General features: G+C 43.8%; 1 protein-coding gene across 1 annotated transcript; it reads left to right on the top strand.

The window, feature by feature from the left end:
- Nucleotides 1-11,375: 11,375 nt before the first annotated feature.
- Nucleotides 11,376-13,339, top strand: LOC115640088 (olfactory receptor 10A7-like). The gene has a single exon (XM_030542954.1). The coding sequence runs from the start codon at nucleotides 11,952-11,954 to the stop codon at nucleotides 12,903-12,905; it is 954 nt and encodes a 317-aa protein (XP_030398814.1). The 5' UTR covers nucleotides 11,376-11,951; the 3' UTR covers nucleotides 12,906-13,339.
- The last annotated feature ends 326 nt before the right edge of the window (nucleotides 13,340-13,665 follow it).

The following is a 13,665-nucleotide window of genomic DNA, read 5'->3' as shown; positions in this document are numbered from 1 at the left end:
GTGAAAAACGGAGGTTTCAACGTTTGTTTTCAGTCCACACTGGAATGAAAAAGAAGCCTTTCAAAAGAGAGTGAGACACACTCCAGATAGCACAGTGCTTAGGGCACTCACCTGAGCTGTGAGAGATCAACGTTCAAGTTCCTGCTCTTCCAGAGTGAGAGGAAGAACTTGAAAGGGGGTCTCCCATATCCCAGGTGATAGCTCTAACCACAGGCTACTGGCTATTCTGGGATAGCTCTGCTTCTTTCTTATCCGAAATTCCATCCTGGCCCTGAAGAACCTTCCCAACCTTCCCACTGAAATTATAGTTGAAACTGATAAGCTTCTGCAAAACATTTTGGTTTAGTGAAAAGGCATTTTTTGAATGGAAAATGTTTTTTTCTTAAACATTTTTTGATCGGTTTGATTGAGAATGGGCCTCAAACACAGGAGACTTAGTTCTGCTCTCCGCTGTATGGAAACTTTTCATTGCCATAATGGCAAAATGTTCTGTTTGCATTTTATCATTTCAATGTGTTTTGTTCTGGCATTTATACTATATTGAAATGGCAATTGGGATATTATATATATTTAATATTTTACATTATAGTATAAAGTTTTGACTTTATCAAAATGATACATTTCTATCTTAGCAAAATGGAAGAAACAAAAATTCCCTGGTTCTGAGCAAAATTTATCTGAATAATCATTCTGCAGGAAATTTTTAATTTTGGAATGAAAACAAATTTTGTTTTCCCTGTGGAATGGAAATTCTGTGTTGCGACCGTCTCTAGGCATGAACCTGGTGCATGCCCAGAAGGACGCAGCATAGAATCACATCCTGGCATCCGGGCTAACGTTCCATCCATGGGAGAGGTTGGGTGACCCTAACAGGATGGGGAGCCCTCCTGAGATTTCCCCGCTCCTATATCCACCATGCACCTCATTTCTCTTGTTGGTGACCTCCTCCATGTTCTCACACATCACTCCCTCTACCTCACTGCTGACAGCAAAGCCACAGGCACCCATCTCCATCGCCAGACACTGTTTTACCCTCAGGTGCTCAGCTCCTCAAGGAGAAGGGGAATGTGGCCTTTACCAGAATGCCAAAGCAGGATATTTGGAGCTACCAGCTGCCCAGCACTGGTGTGATAAACTCTGGATCATACACATGCTATATACACTGAATATCCATCAGGTGAAGGAAAGACCGTGTCTTATAAGAGCAGTTCCCTCTCCCTGTCTGTGCATACACTGTCAGTATCAAGAGAGCCATGATTCCTCTGCTGATTGATTCACAGATTTCCAGGCCAAAAGGGACCATTGTGATCATCTGGTCTGACCTCCTGCATATCATGTGCCACCTGACTTCCCCAACTTAATTCCTGTTTGAACAAGGGAGACCCCCTGCAAATAGTCTGGAGGTTAGTCTTGGTCAATTCTTGGCCTCAACTTCTTTCTGTGGCAATGAGTTCCACCTTTGCTGATGTCGCTGGTGTTGTGTTTTGTTTTTTGAAACTTTTGAATATTTGGAAATTTGGAATTCTCGTGTGCGACTCTTTGTGACCTTGAACATAGACACACACACTTATTCTTTCCCTTTCTCCACTCTGTAACTTGTCAGAATGTTTCTCACTTTCCCCAAGTTCAGAGGGAGCTCCCCAGGGTAAGCTATGTCCAACTCTAATTCATCTTGCGGTGCCTCAAAGGGCCATGTGCACAGGGCTGGCGTCATCCACCTGCCAAAATGCAGCTGCCTCTGGATGGAGAACAGCAGCTGTTCTGGGATTGGAGGAGGAGAATCCTGTGGCTCACTTAATCATTTTCCTGCCATTTTGGGGGCCATGGGCATTGGTGCACCTCAGTCCCTCCTGTCAGGGGTGGCTCTAGGGATTTTGCGGCCCCAAGCACGGCAGGAGCTGCTGGAGGTCCTCCAAAGCTGCGGGACCAGCGGACTTCCCGCAGAGAAGCCGCCGAAGGCAGCCTCCCTGCCGCCCTTGTGGCACCGGCAGAGCGCCCCTCGCAGCTTGCTACCTCAGGCACGTGTTTGGTGTGCTGGGGCCTGGAGCCGCCCCTTCCTCCTGTCCCCTGTCTGTGGCACATCATAGTCTAGTCTCCTGTGGGCTGTGATACTTTGGTCTCATTTTGTTTGTTGGGGTTAGTGTGAGGGTGCTGGGTGGTGCTGGTTGCCTGTGCTACATGGGAGGTCAGACTAGACAATCTGGTGGTCCCTTCTGGCTTTAAATACTATGGCTCTATGACTGAATCCAAATGAAAAGATGGAGAAAGGGGGAAAGGAGGAGGAAGCTGACAGATCAGGCATTTGTCCAGACTTGAAACCTTGAGTGCAAGGGACAATGACAGTGGTATTTTCAAGAGACCCCTAAGGGCTCTAGGTGTCCAACAACAATCCTATTTCAGTGGGATTTAGGTGCCCAACTCACTTAGTCTCCTTTCAAAATTCAAGCCATAGAAATTACAAGCTAAAGGACATTGGTGTTGTTATTTTTCAGCCAAAAGATGGTGCTTCCTGCCACTCATCTTCCACTTGCAAAATCCTAGGAAATTGCTATCAGCACAGAGGGGAGAGCCCCCCCCCCCCGCATGGAGCCCCCACCCCAGTCCCTGCAGCACAGCATGCCCTAGCACTGCACTGGGGCACTGGGGTTAGCACTGACTGTCAGGGAGGAGAGCCCCCTATGGATCCCCCACCCTAGTCCTTGCAGCATGGCTGGGTATCGTGGTCAGCAGCCACTGGAAGAGCAGCACACCACCTGCTTTGTCACCCACACCACCTCCTATGGCACAGTGCCCTCTAGTGTCACACTGGGGTGAACAGCAGGGTAGTACTCTCTCTACTGAGCTTCCCACTCTGTTCCTTCCCATTGCACAGCTCAGCTATGGTTCATCTTTTCTTCTTCTCTCTAACCCTCTTTGGTCAGCTAAGCTTCAGGGCTGGTGGGCTCTGGCCTCCGTCTCCCCTAGATGGAAAGTGTGTGGGGTGATGCCAATAAGGATTTCATCCTGCCCCCACCCCTCTGCCATGGGAAATTCTTTGCTGGTCAATGTTCTTCTGTAAGTTTAAGCTCAGTTTTTACATAAATCTCTGTTTTGGAAGTAGTGGTTGTTTACTTTCATGTTGCCACCATTAGCTGAACAGTTGTGATGCCACCTATTGACTTGTCACAGTAATTGTGGTGAGTACTTCTATTCTACTGCATTGTCATTGTATCTCATTACATTACTTGTAAGTAAAGCTGTTCCTCATGCCAACTCGGGTTTTAATGCTTTCTGTAGGGCACTGAGTATCATTTGCCCTTATCTGCGAGGCCTCTTGCTGGTTTAGGCTGGAGTTGTACCTGGAATCTACCAAGGCACCCTAACAGGTATACAATGCAAATCCAGGAGGAGGCACCGTCAACTCTCGTTCTTCCTACGAGTAGAGAGATGCTGCAGATGGGTGGAGAGAAGCTTCCCACCTATCCAATACCACTTTGGGATCACCCCAGGATCTCCATTATCTGCAGGAACACCAGGTGCCCAGGGAAGAGAGGTTTACACATTAAAAAACAAATGAAAACCTGACAAATATTTTTATTTGGGGCAATCAAAGTTTTTCAGCAGAAAAATGAACAAAAATCAGTTTTCTGCTGATTTTTTGTTTGTTTCTGACAATTGAAATTTTGGGAGGAAAGCAGAAACCCCATTTTCTGTCAGAAAAAAAAATGGAAAAATTTTGACCTGCCCTAAGTTTGAGTTTAATGTCCCAGCCTCTGCTCACAAGGCCAGTGGAAGGTTGAGGAACTAATGGTGTTTCTGAGACTCTCAACACAGCAGTTCTTCACTGTGTGTGTAAACAATGAGACTGAGTCAGCAAACCTTGTAAAGAAACAGAGGCAAGCAGACGGACTCTTCTTAGGCCAGTGATAATATTCCTGTTTTGGATTTAAGCCAATAGGAGCTGTCCGCATGCAGTGTTCTCTGGGGATAAAGGTATGGGTTTTCCCCAGGAGATCTGCAGAGAAGTGCACAATGCTTCTGAAGTGAGAATCCCTGATTCAAGGCTGAAGGATCCCCACCATCATAACTCTGTACTCAATGGCCTTTAGGGGCCGGACTGCATATTCAGTTTATGAGTCTGTGTAGTAATTTACAGCCATGGTGTCGAAGGTAATTGTATCTATCTGGATTTCTGGCAACCCTAGCAGTGCAATCCTCCTTGTTACCAAAATGTGCCCATGTTCCAGCCAACCCACAAAGGGCGAGAGTCCAAAGAACTGCCTCCATGCCCGTGGTACAACCAGTGCTCTAGGAGACTCTAGAGCAGGAGTGAGTAAACTTTTTGGCCTGAGGGCACATTGGGGTTGCAAAACTGTATGGAGGGCTGGGTAGAGAAGCCTGTGCCTCCCCAAAGAGCCTTGGTCCCGCCCTCTAGCTGCCCCCTCACTCTTCCCACCCCTTGACTGCCCCCCTCAGAACCTCTGCCCCATTCAACCCCGCCTGCTCCCTGTCCCCTGACTGCCCCCTCCTGGGACCCCCTGCCGCATTCAACTCCCCCTGCTCCCTGTCCCCTGACTGCCCCGACCCCTATTCACACCCCCACCCTCTGACAGGCCGTCCTGGACTCTCACACCTTTCTAACCTCTCACCCCGTTCCCCGACCCCTGACTGCCCCCCCAAAACCTCCGCCCCATCCAACCACACCCTGACAGGCCCCCTGGAACTTCCACACCGATCCAATCTGTTCCCTTCCCCCTGGAACCTCCCCGCGCCGGCCTTGGCCCTCTTATCTTGCTGCTCAGAGCAGCATGTCTAGCAGCTGTGCCACCGGTCGGAGCCAGACATCCTGCTGCGCTGCTCTGCAGGTGCATGCAGCCCTGCTGCCCAGAGAACTGCCCATGCGGCAGCATAGCTGCAGATGAGGGAGGACAGCTCCTTGGCTGGGAGCTCAAGGGCCCAGCAGGACGGTACTGCGGGCTGGATGTGGCCCGCGGGCCATAATTTGCCCACCTCTGCTTTAGGGACTCCTGTAGCACAGCACCCCCAGCTGCACCCTGCCGTGAGGTGGGTTATAATGCTTTCACGTTAACAGATGCATTCACAGAGAGCACAACTGGATACAAAGCAGTTTCTACCCCAAGATTACATGCAAATACTGCATCCCACACGCGGGCAGAGTTAGGGCTGTGCAGGAATACAGGCCTACATTAGGCCTGAGTCAACTGTGGTTTTAAACTGAGCTTGGATGTTAGCATAAGCGAGAGGCCGAAAGAACATATGACCAAAAAGACCTGAGATCATGAGAAAAGAAAAGGGTTGTTTGTGTTAAACTAGTAGTGACCCTTGAAATACAGCAGTATCTTATTTAAGGGTTGGGTTGAGGTCATCAAAATAAAGAAAATATGGTTAATTCGGTTAATATTATATAAGTTGTTTAAAAAATGCTTAGTCCAGTTGGTGGGATGAAATATGGCAAAATTAGATAAGAAGACAACGTTGAAGAAAGAGGCCCCATGATTAATCTTGTCTTGAGTGGGTCAGAAATAAGGGTTCAGCCCCAACTGCCTCTTCTGGCTTTAGCTAAGTGTCAAGATCCAGCAATGACATAACTTGTTCATTATAGTATATAAAAGACAAGGTATGTAGCGGTTTCTTTGTCAGAGATTTTTCTTACCCCTGTGGAAGCACATCATGATGGGAAAGTATCTCCCGAGCCTGATCCTCTTTTGGGTATTTGGACAATGCTTATAACTGAATTATTGCTAGGAGGTACAGTATAGGTGGGCATATGCTTGTATTTGTATTTGGGATGTAATCAACACTGAGTGACCTTTGGATCAATAAAGGAATATTTGTGTGGAAACTGAGTCATGGTAAACTTTAATAAATGTATTAGGACATTTTTTCCTCAACAGGCTCACTATGCTACATTGCCCAGGAGAGCAGTGGGGTGTGCAACTTCATCATTTCCTCAACATGAAGGGCCTAATCCTGCAATTTTCCACAGTTGGGTAGTGTATCTTTTGTTATGGAATTTAAAGTTACATCATCAGATGACATCACCTTCCATAAAAGACTGAGTTTAAAAAAAAAAAAAAAAAAGAGCCCAGCTTCTTGTGTTGGCCTTGGCCTGACCCTAGTGCTCCTATGGCTAGAATGCAGCTGCATTTACACTCTGAATGTGAACAAGGAGAGATTGTTGACCTTGCTGCCAACATTACATACCTCTCTCAGGAAGATCTGTGTGTAGATACAGGAAGGGGTAAGTAAACCATCTTATGCAGTTGCATAGCAGGGATACACTGGTAGAGCTTTGAACAGAACCAAGCCCCCAAAATTTCTTGACTCCAGTGTCCTACCCCTAGACCATGTTGCCTATCAATGTTTTCCTGATCACAAGCTAGATAGATGCAGTGTGTCTCATAGGTAAAAAATATGGTTCTATTCTTGGCTCAACCACTCACCTGCTTGCTGACCTTGGGACAAGTCATTTCTCCTCTCTGGGCCTCTGTTTCTCCACCTCCCCTCCCCCTGCCCAACCTTTCTCTTGCATGTTTACATTTTAAGCCTTTGAGGACTACAAGTGTCTCTTCCAGTATGTCTGCAAAGTGCCTAGAAGAATGGGACACTAATCTTGGGGTCCTTCAATATTCATACTCATGTAAATCATGAGGAAGCGAGTCAATTTACTGTTCTATAGCATGTTAAATAAGGCCCATGAAAAGTCAAACAAACTTATCTTCAAATCTCCAAACTGACCAGCAGTGAGGTTTGGGCTCTGTTGTTATTTCATTGCTAGCACTTCCCATAAAACTAACTGAGTTCTGATCTCATTTGTCTTGTGGCAATCAGTAATAGTTAATGATTAAAACACAATTTGAATTAATAATATAATATATGCATACTCTATTGTGAGAGTTCCCCTGCATACTGTATCAAAGCAGAACAATTTTATACTAACATATTACTTACGTTGTAAGGTCTTTGGAGAAGTGACTGTCTTTTTGTTATGTGTTTATACAGTGCCTAGCACAATGGGGACTTGGTCCATGATTGGAGCTCTTAGGTGCTACTGCACTACAAATCATTATAATCATCATGGAGTAATTCAGAGTACAAAATGGTCGGGAGATCAGCTCCCAAAGGGGACAGTGAAGATAAATAATAAAAACTGCCATCCTGCCTGATGAAGCAATGCATCCTTTGGAGTGTGTGAGATCAACATCTTCTGTTCCAGATGTGCATGAGGAAGTGGTCCTTGGTGCAGGTAGTTGGTGAGATCTGTACAGAGACACTCCCCAATTTCAGTAAGTGTAAAATTTTCCAATTTTAAGTTCATGCTCTTCTTCCAACTGTTTAATGCCACTTCCTTCTAGGAGCATTTAAGAATCAAGCCCTGCGATCCCTTACTTCAGTGGGGTTATTCATTCACCCACTCCCATAAAGATTTACACAGTTGTGTATGGAGATGGTTATTCTGGAATAATTTTTCCTGATTAACTCCTGGTGTGGATGCTCTTATTCTGGAATAAAAGTGTCTTTGTTTTTTATCTAAATTTTCCATAAAGGGGAAAAAAATCTTCATATTACCTTTGATTTGGAGTATGATCCTCTGTGTCCCTTTCTCATAATCTGCTCTGGACCAATGGCTCATTAGGTAGGTGTCATGATATTGTCTCTGCCTTTCTCCCACAGTCTGAGAACACTTTTTCCACCTTGCTTTTCATAAGATGTCTTTTATAGTTCTTGATAGTTTGCAGAATCTCTTGCTCTTAATCCTATTTGGTATACTGGAGATGAAGGTTTCTCTCCATCACAATCTTTCCTCTGTCACATTGGCTGCATAATCACTGCCAGAGCTGTGTGAATTTTTTTCAGATGGAACTTCTTCCCACTAAAAACTGTGTATTCAAGTCAAGCAAAACAGTTCATGAATTCAGGTTGAATTCAGAAAAATGTTGTACCCCCCCAAAAAAAATACTGAAACATTTTGATTTTTCAATTTGGAATGACTTTTAATTTCAAATTTTATTTCCATTTTGTGTTTTAAAAACAGTAAAGAAGACTCCTCAAAAATTAAATGAAATATTTCATTTTGGGTGAAACTAAATGTTTTGTTTGACCTAAAATTAATGTTTTTGACTTTTTCATTCCACTGAAAAATATGGATTTTTTTGTTTTGTGTCAATCCAATTCCCTCCCCCCCAAAAAAATTTCATCAATACTCTCTGTGCTTAAATTTTTTGTGCCTCCCAGTTTCCACTTCTAGTTTGTGATTCCCCATTCTGTATTTGATGAGAAGTCTGCCTTCGCTTTGCACATGTCACTGTGGTGAGGAGTTTGCAAATCTGATCATTCCATGCAGAGATCTGTAGGCATCTGGATTGTTGCTGTTTTTGAGTTGTTCTTCTAGTGAGTCATATATTGGTAATTTGGTTGGCACAGCACCAAGCATATTGTTGGTCCTTAACAAATACATATATAAATATGAATCTCCATATTAGCAGGTCATTTTTTCCATAACAAAATTGCTGCTTGTTTAGTCATTTGAAGATAGAGGGCAGTTGCAAAATTTTGATCTTAAGTTGGATTTGAATTTCAGACACCTCAAATATGGGGGTGGTAGGATCTCACGTGTAGATTGGGACAGTATGAGTTAGGAATCATTTCAAACACATCACATCTTGAGCTTTTTGCAATGCATGGTTTGATTCACATCCTTTTCTATTCAGGTCAGTGCAATCCATGCTTTATGAGCCCTGACCCAAATTACCACAGATATTGAGTGCCTCCACTTTTGGATGACCAGCTTGGGACAACTTAGCTTGAATTTCAGACATCTTATAGGTCTTGCTTACTTGTACTCCACTACACCACTTTTAGGACCAGTGTAGCTCCTTTGAAATTCCAGGGCGGTGTAAATCCACATAACTAATTTACACCAGATGATTCTGGCCTATTGGACCTACACAGGCATAATGCTATAGAAACTCAGGGGTGAATCAGACCCAAAGCAATTCCATTTGCATTGAGCTTGCGAGGGAGTGAAGAGTCACACAAAATCACTGGTCTCTTTTACAGTTTTATAGACTCACAGACTCTTAGACTCTAGGACTGGAAGGGATCTCAAGTGGTCATCGAGTCCAGTCCCCTGCCCTCATGGCAGGACCAAATACTTTCTAGATCATCCCTAATAGACATTTATCTAACCTACTCTTTAATATCTTCAGAGATGGAGATTCCACAACTTCCCTAGGCAATCTATTCCAGTGTTTAACTACACTGACAGTTAGGAACTTTTTCCTAATGTCCAATCTAAATCTCCCTTGCTGCAGTTTAAGCCCACTGCTTCTTGTTCTATCATTGGAGGCTAAGGTGACCCTGTTTTCTCCCTCCTCCTGATGACACCCTTTTAGATACCTGAAAACTGCTATCATGTCCCCTCTCAGTCTTCTCTTTTCCAAACTAAACAAACCCAATTGTTTCAGCCTTCCTTCATAGGTCATGTTCTCAAGACCTTTAATCATTCTTGTTGCTCTTCTCTGGACCCTCTCCAATTTCTCCACATCTTTCTTGAAATGCGGTGCCCAGAACTGGACACAATACTCCAGTTGAGGCCTAACAAGCGCAGAGTAAAGTGGAAGAATGACTTCTCGTGTCTTGTTTACAACACAGCTGTTAACGCATCCCAGAATACACATTTTTTTGCAACAGTATCACACTGTTGACTCATATTAAGCTTGTGGTCCACTATGACCCCTAGATCTCTTTCTGCCATACTCTTTCCTAGACAGTCTCTTCCCATTCTTTATGTGTGAAACTGATTGTTCCTTCCTAAGTGGAGCACTTTGCATTTATCTTTATTGAACTTCATCCTGTTTACCTCAGACCATTTCTCCAATTTGTCCAGATCATTTTGAATTCTGACCCTGTCCTCCAAAGCAGTTGCAATCCCTCCCAGTTTGGTATCGTCTGCAAACTTAATAAGCGTACTTTCTATGCCAACATCTAAATCGTTGATGAAGATATTGAACAGAGACGGTCCCAAAACAGACCCCTGTGGAACCCTACTTGTTATAACTTTCCAGCAGGATTGGGAGCCATTAATAACTAATCTCTGAGTACAGTTATCCAGCCAGTTATGCACCCACCTTATAGTAGCCCCATCTAAGTTGTACTTTCCTAGTTTAGCTATAAGAATATCATGTGAGACCGTATCAAATGCTTTACTAAAGTCTAGGCATATCACATCCAATGCTTCTCCCTTATCCACAAGGCTTGTTATTCTGTCAAAGAATGCTATCAGATTAGTTTAACACGATTTGTTCTTTACAAATCGATGCTGGCTATTCCCTAACACCTTACCACCTTCTAAGTGTTTGCAGATGATTTCTTTGATTACCTGCTCCATTATCTTCCCTGGCACAGAAGTTAAACTAACTGGTCTGTAGTTTCCTGGGTTGTTTTTATTTCCCTTTTTATAGATGGGCACTATATTTGCCCCCTTCCAGTCTTCTGGAATCTCCCTCGTCTCCCATGATTTCCCAAAAATAATAGCTAGAGGCTCAGATACCTCCTCTATTAACTCCTTGAGTATTCTAGGATGCATTTCATCAGTTCCTGGTGACTTGCAGGCATCTAACTTTTCTAAGTGATTTTTTACTTGCTCTTTTTTTATTTTATCTTCTAAACCTACCCTCTTCCCGTAAGCATTCACTATATTAGACATTCCTTCAGACTTCTCAGTGAAGACCGAAACAAAGAAGTCATTAAGCATCTCTGCCATTTCCAAGTCTCCCGTTACTCTTTCCTCCTCCTCACTGAGCAGTGGGCCTACCCTGTCCTTGGTCTTCCTCTTGCTTCTAATGTATTGATAAAAAAAGTCTTCTTGTTTCCCTTTATTCCCATAACTAGTTTGAGCTCATTTTGTGCCTTTGCCTTTCTAATTTTGCCTCTGCATTCCTGTGTTATTTGCCTATATTCGTCCTTTGTAATCTGACCTAGTTTCCATTTTTTATATGACGCCTCTTTATTTTGTAGGTCACGCAAGATCTCGTGGTTAAGCCAAGGTGGTCTTTTGCCACATTTTCTATCTTTCCTAACCATCGGAATAGCTTGCTTTTGGGCCCTTAATAGTGTCCCTTTGAAAAACTGCCAACTCTCCTCAGTTGTTTTTCCCCTCAGTCTTGATTCCCATGGGACCTTACCGATCAGCTCTCTGAGCTTACCAAAATCCGCCTTCCTGAAATCCATTGTCTCTATTTTGCTGTACTCCCTTCTACCCTTCCTTAGAATTGCAAGCTCTATGATTTCATGATCACTTTCACCCAAGCTTCCTTCTACTTTCAAATTCTCAACGAGTTCCTCACTATTTGTTAAAGTCAAGTCGAGAACAGCTTCCCTGTTTTGGCCTTATGGGACTGCGTCAAAGTTAACAATACACAGAGCTGTCTGTCTGAAAGGTGAGTTTTCAAAGTGCCCAAAGTCCACATGCATAGGCAGACCCACTTGAAAATTAGACAGAGTAGTTTAGAAATAAATAGTTTTCTAAACCTGGAGTCATTTGGTTAAGGAATTCATGAGATACATCCCCGCTCAGTCCCAAATTAACCTTGTTTGAAAATTTGCAGGATCTCATAACACATTTTAGTCACAAAACTGGGGGGAGGAACGATCAAAAGCCACAGAAAACATCCATCACTGAACTGCTCTTAAGATCCAGCACAGAGTACCCAGAAATTCAAACTTTATTAGATATTCATTCAGGTTCCAAGAAATGTTGCACAGGACAGCTCTGAGGATTAGTAAATTAGAGACACAAATTGCTGCAATTTGTAAAAAAGACAGCATTCTTAGCTTCTTAAAATTCACAGGAAGACTCAGATTATCTGGAGAAATTGTATGACAGTGGAGGACGGTAGAGTGGGGGAAAATATTCTGTGACAACTTATTGTTTCCTTTTCTTCTTCAGGATGAAAACTAGCCAAAAAACAGTGGGAAGAAACAGCACAACAATCACTGGATTCATTCTCCTTGGTTTTTCTGACATTCCCAGCCTGCAGCATTTATTGTTTTCAGTGTTTCTGGTCACCTACATAGTCACCTTGGCTGGAAACCTTCTAATCATTGTCCTCACATTGGCTGACCCAGCCCTTCACACCCCCATGTATTTCTTCCTCAGGAACCTGTCCCTCTTGGAGATGTGCTACACATCAGTCAATGTCCCCAAGATGCTTGGAAATCTGTTGTCTAGGGATAAAGCCATCTCTTTCATTGGCTGTGCTATGCAAAGATATTTCTCTTTTTTCCTTGGTGGGTCAGAGTGTTTTCTCTTGGCGTGCATGGCCTACGATCGCTATGTTGCAATATGCAAGCCTCTGCATTACCCCGTGGTTATGAACAGGAAGGTGTCCACTGGACTGGCTGCGGGATCCTGGCTCAGTGGTCTCCTCATGTCCTTCGGTCACACCAGCATGGTATTCACTCTACCCTTCTGCAGATCCCACGAGATTAATCATTTCTTCTGTGACATCCCTCCACTGCTGAAGCTGGCGTGTGGAGACACCTCTCACAATGAAATGGCTGTCTTCATCATGGCTTTTTTCTTTGTCATCTTCCCCTTCATGCTGATCCTCATTTCCTATGTCTGCATCATCTCCACCATCCTGAGGATGCCATCGGGAGAGGGCAGGAGGAAGTCCTTCTCCACCTGCTCCTCACACCTCGTAGTGGTGACACTGTTCTATGGCTCTGCTTGCATTATGTATCTGAAGCCCAATTCCTCCTACTCAGCAGACACAGACAAGTTTCTCTCTCTGTTCTACACAGTCATCACGCCGATGCTAAACCCCATCATCTACAGCCTGAGGAACAAGGAGGTGAAGGGAGCATTCTGGAGAATGGTGTGGAGAAGAAGGTTCCATTGAATAAAGGAAATTGCTTGACTGCAGATGTCTCCAGCTCAATTCTTTTAAGGGCTTTATATCTATGTTAAGACCTTATCTGGCCCCCTTATCATGGTAACTGAGCACCTCACAATCTTTAATGGATTTAATGTCACATTGCCTCTGTGCAGTAGGAAAATGCAATAATTTAAGTTTTAAAGATGGAGCTGTGACAGGTTGAATCACAGAAACCCCTTTGGGGACTGCCACCTCATGTCCTGAGACTACCCCTGAGCCTGTTTCCCTTGGCAGATAAAGACTTCAGTGCCCTGCCTGGTTTGAGCCAGACACGCTTGCCTGCTGCAAACAGAGACCCAGATCTGAACAACGTCCCTGAAAAGTAGGCTTAATTGAAAACAGCTTAAGAAGTGTTCCTGTCGCCAACACTCAGATGCCCAACTCCCAGTGGGGTCCAAACCCTAAATAAATCCATTTTACCCTGTATAAAGCTTATACAGGGTAAACTCATAAATTGTTCACCCTCTATAACACTGATAGAGAGATATGCACAGCTGTTCCCCCCACCCCCAGGTATTAACACATACTCTTGATTAATTAAGAAGTAAAAAAAATGATTTCTTATATACAAAAAAGTAGGATTTACTTGATTCCAAGTAATAGACAGAACAAAGTGAATTACCAAGCAAAATCAAACAAAACAAGTCTATGCCTAATACAGTAAGAAAATGATTACAGATGAAATCTCACCCTCAGAAATGTTCCAGTAAGCTTCTTTTACAGA

Source organism: Gopherus evgoodei, unplaced genomic scaffold (assembly GCF_007399415.2).
Source record: "Gopherus evgoodei ecotype Sinaloan lineage unplaced genomic scaffold, rGopEvg1_v1.p scaffold_197_arrow_ctg1, whole genome shotgun sequence".
Lineage (NCBI taxonomy): Eukaryota > Metazoa > Chordata > Testudines > Testudinidae > Gopherus > Gopherus evgoodei.
Note: the sequence above shows the minus strand (reverse complement) of the source record. Positions and strands in the feature narration are given on the sequence as shown.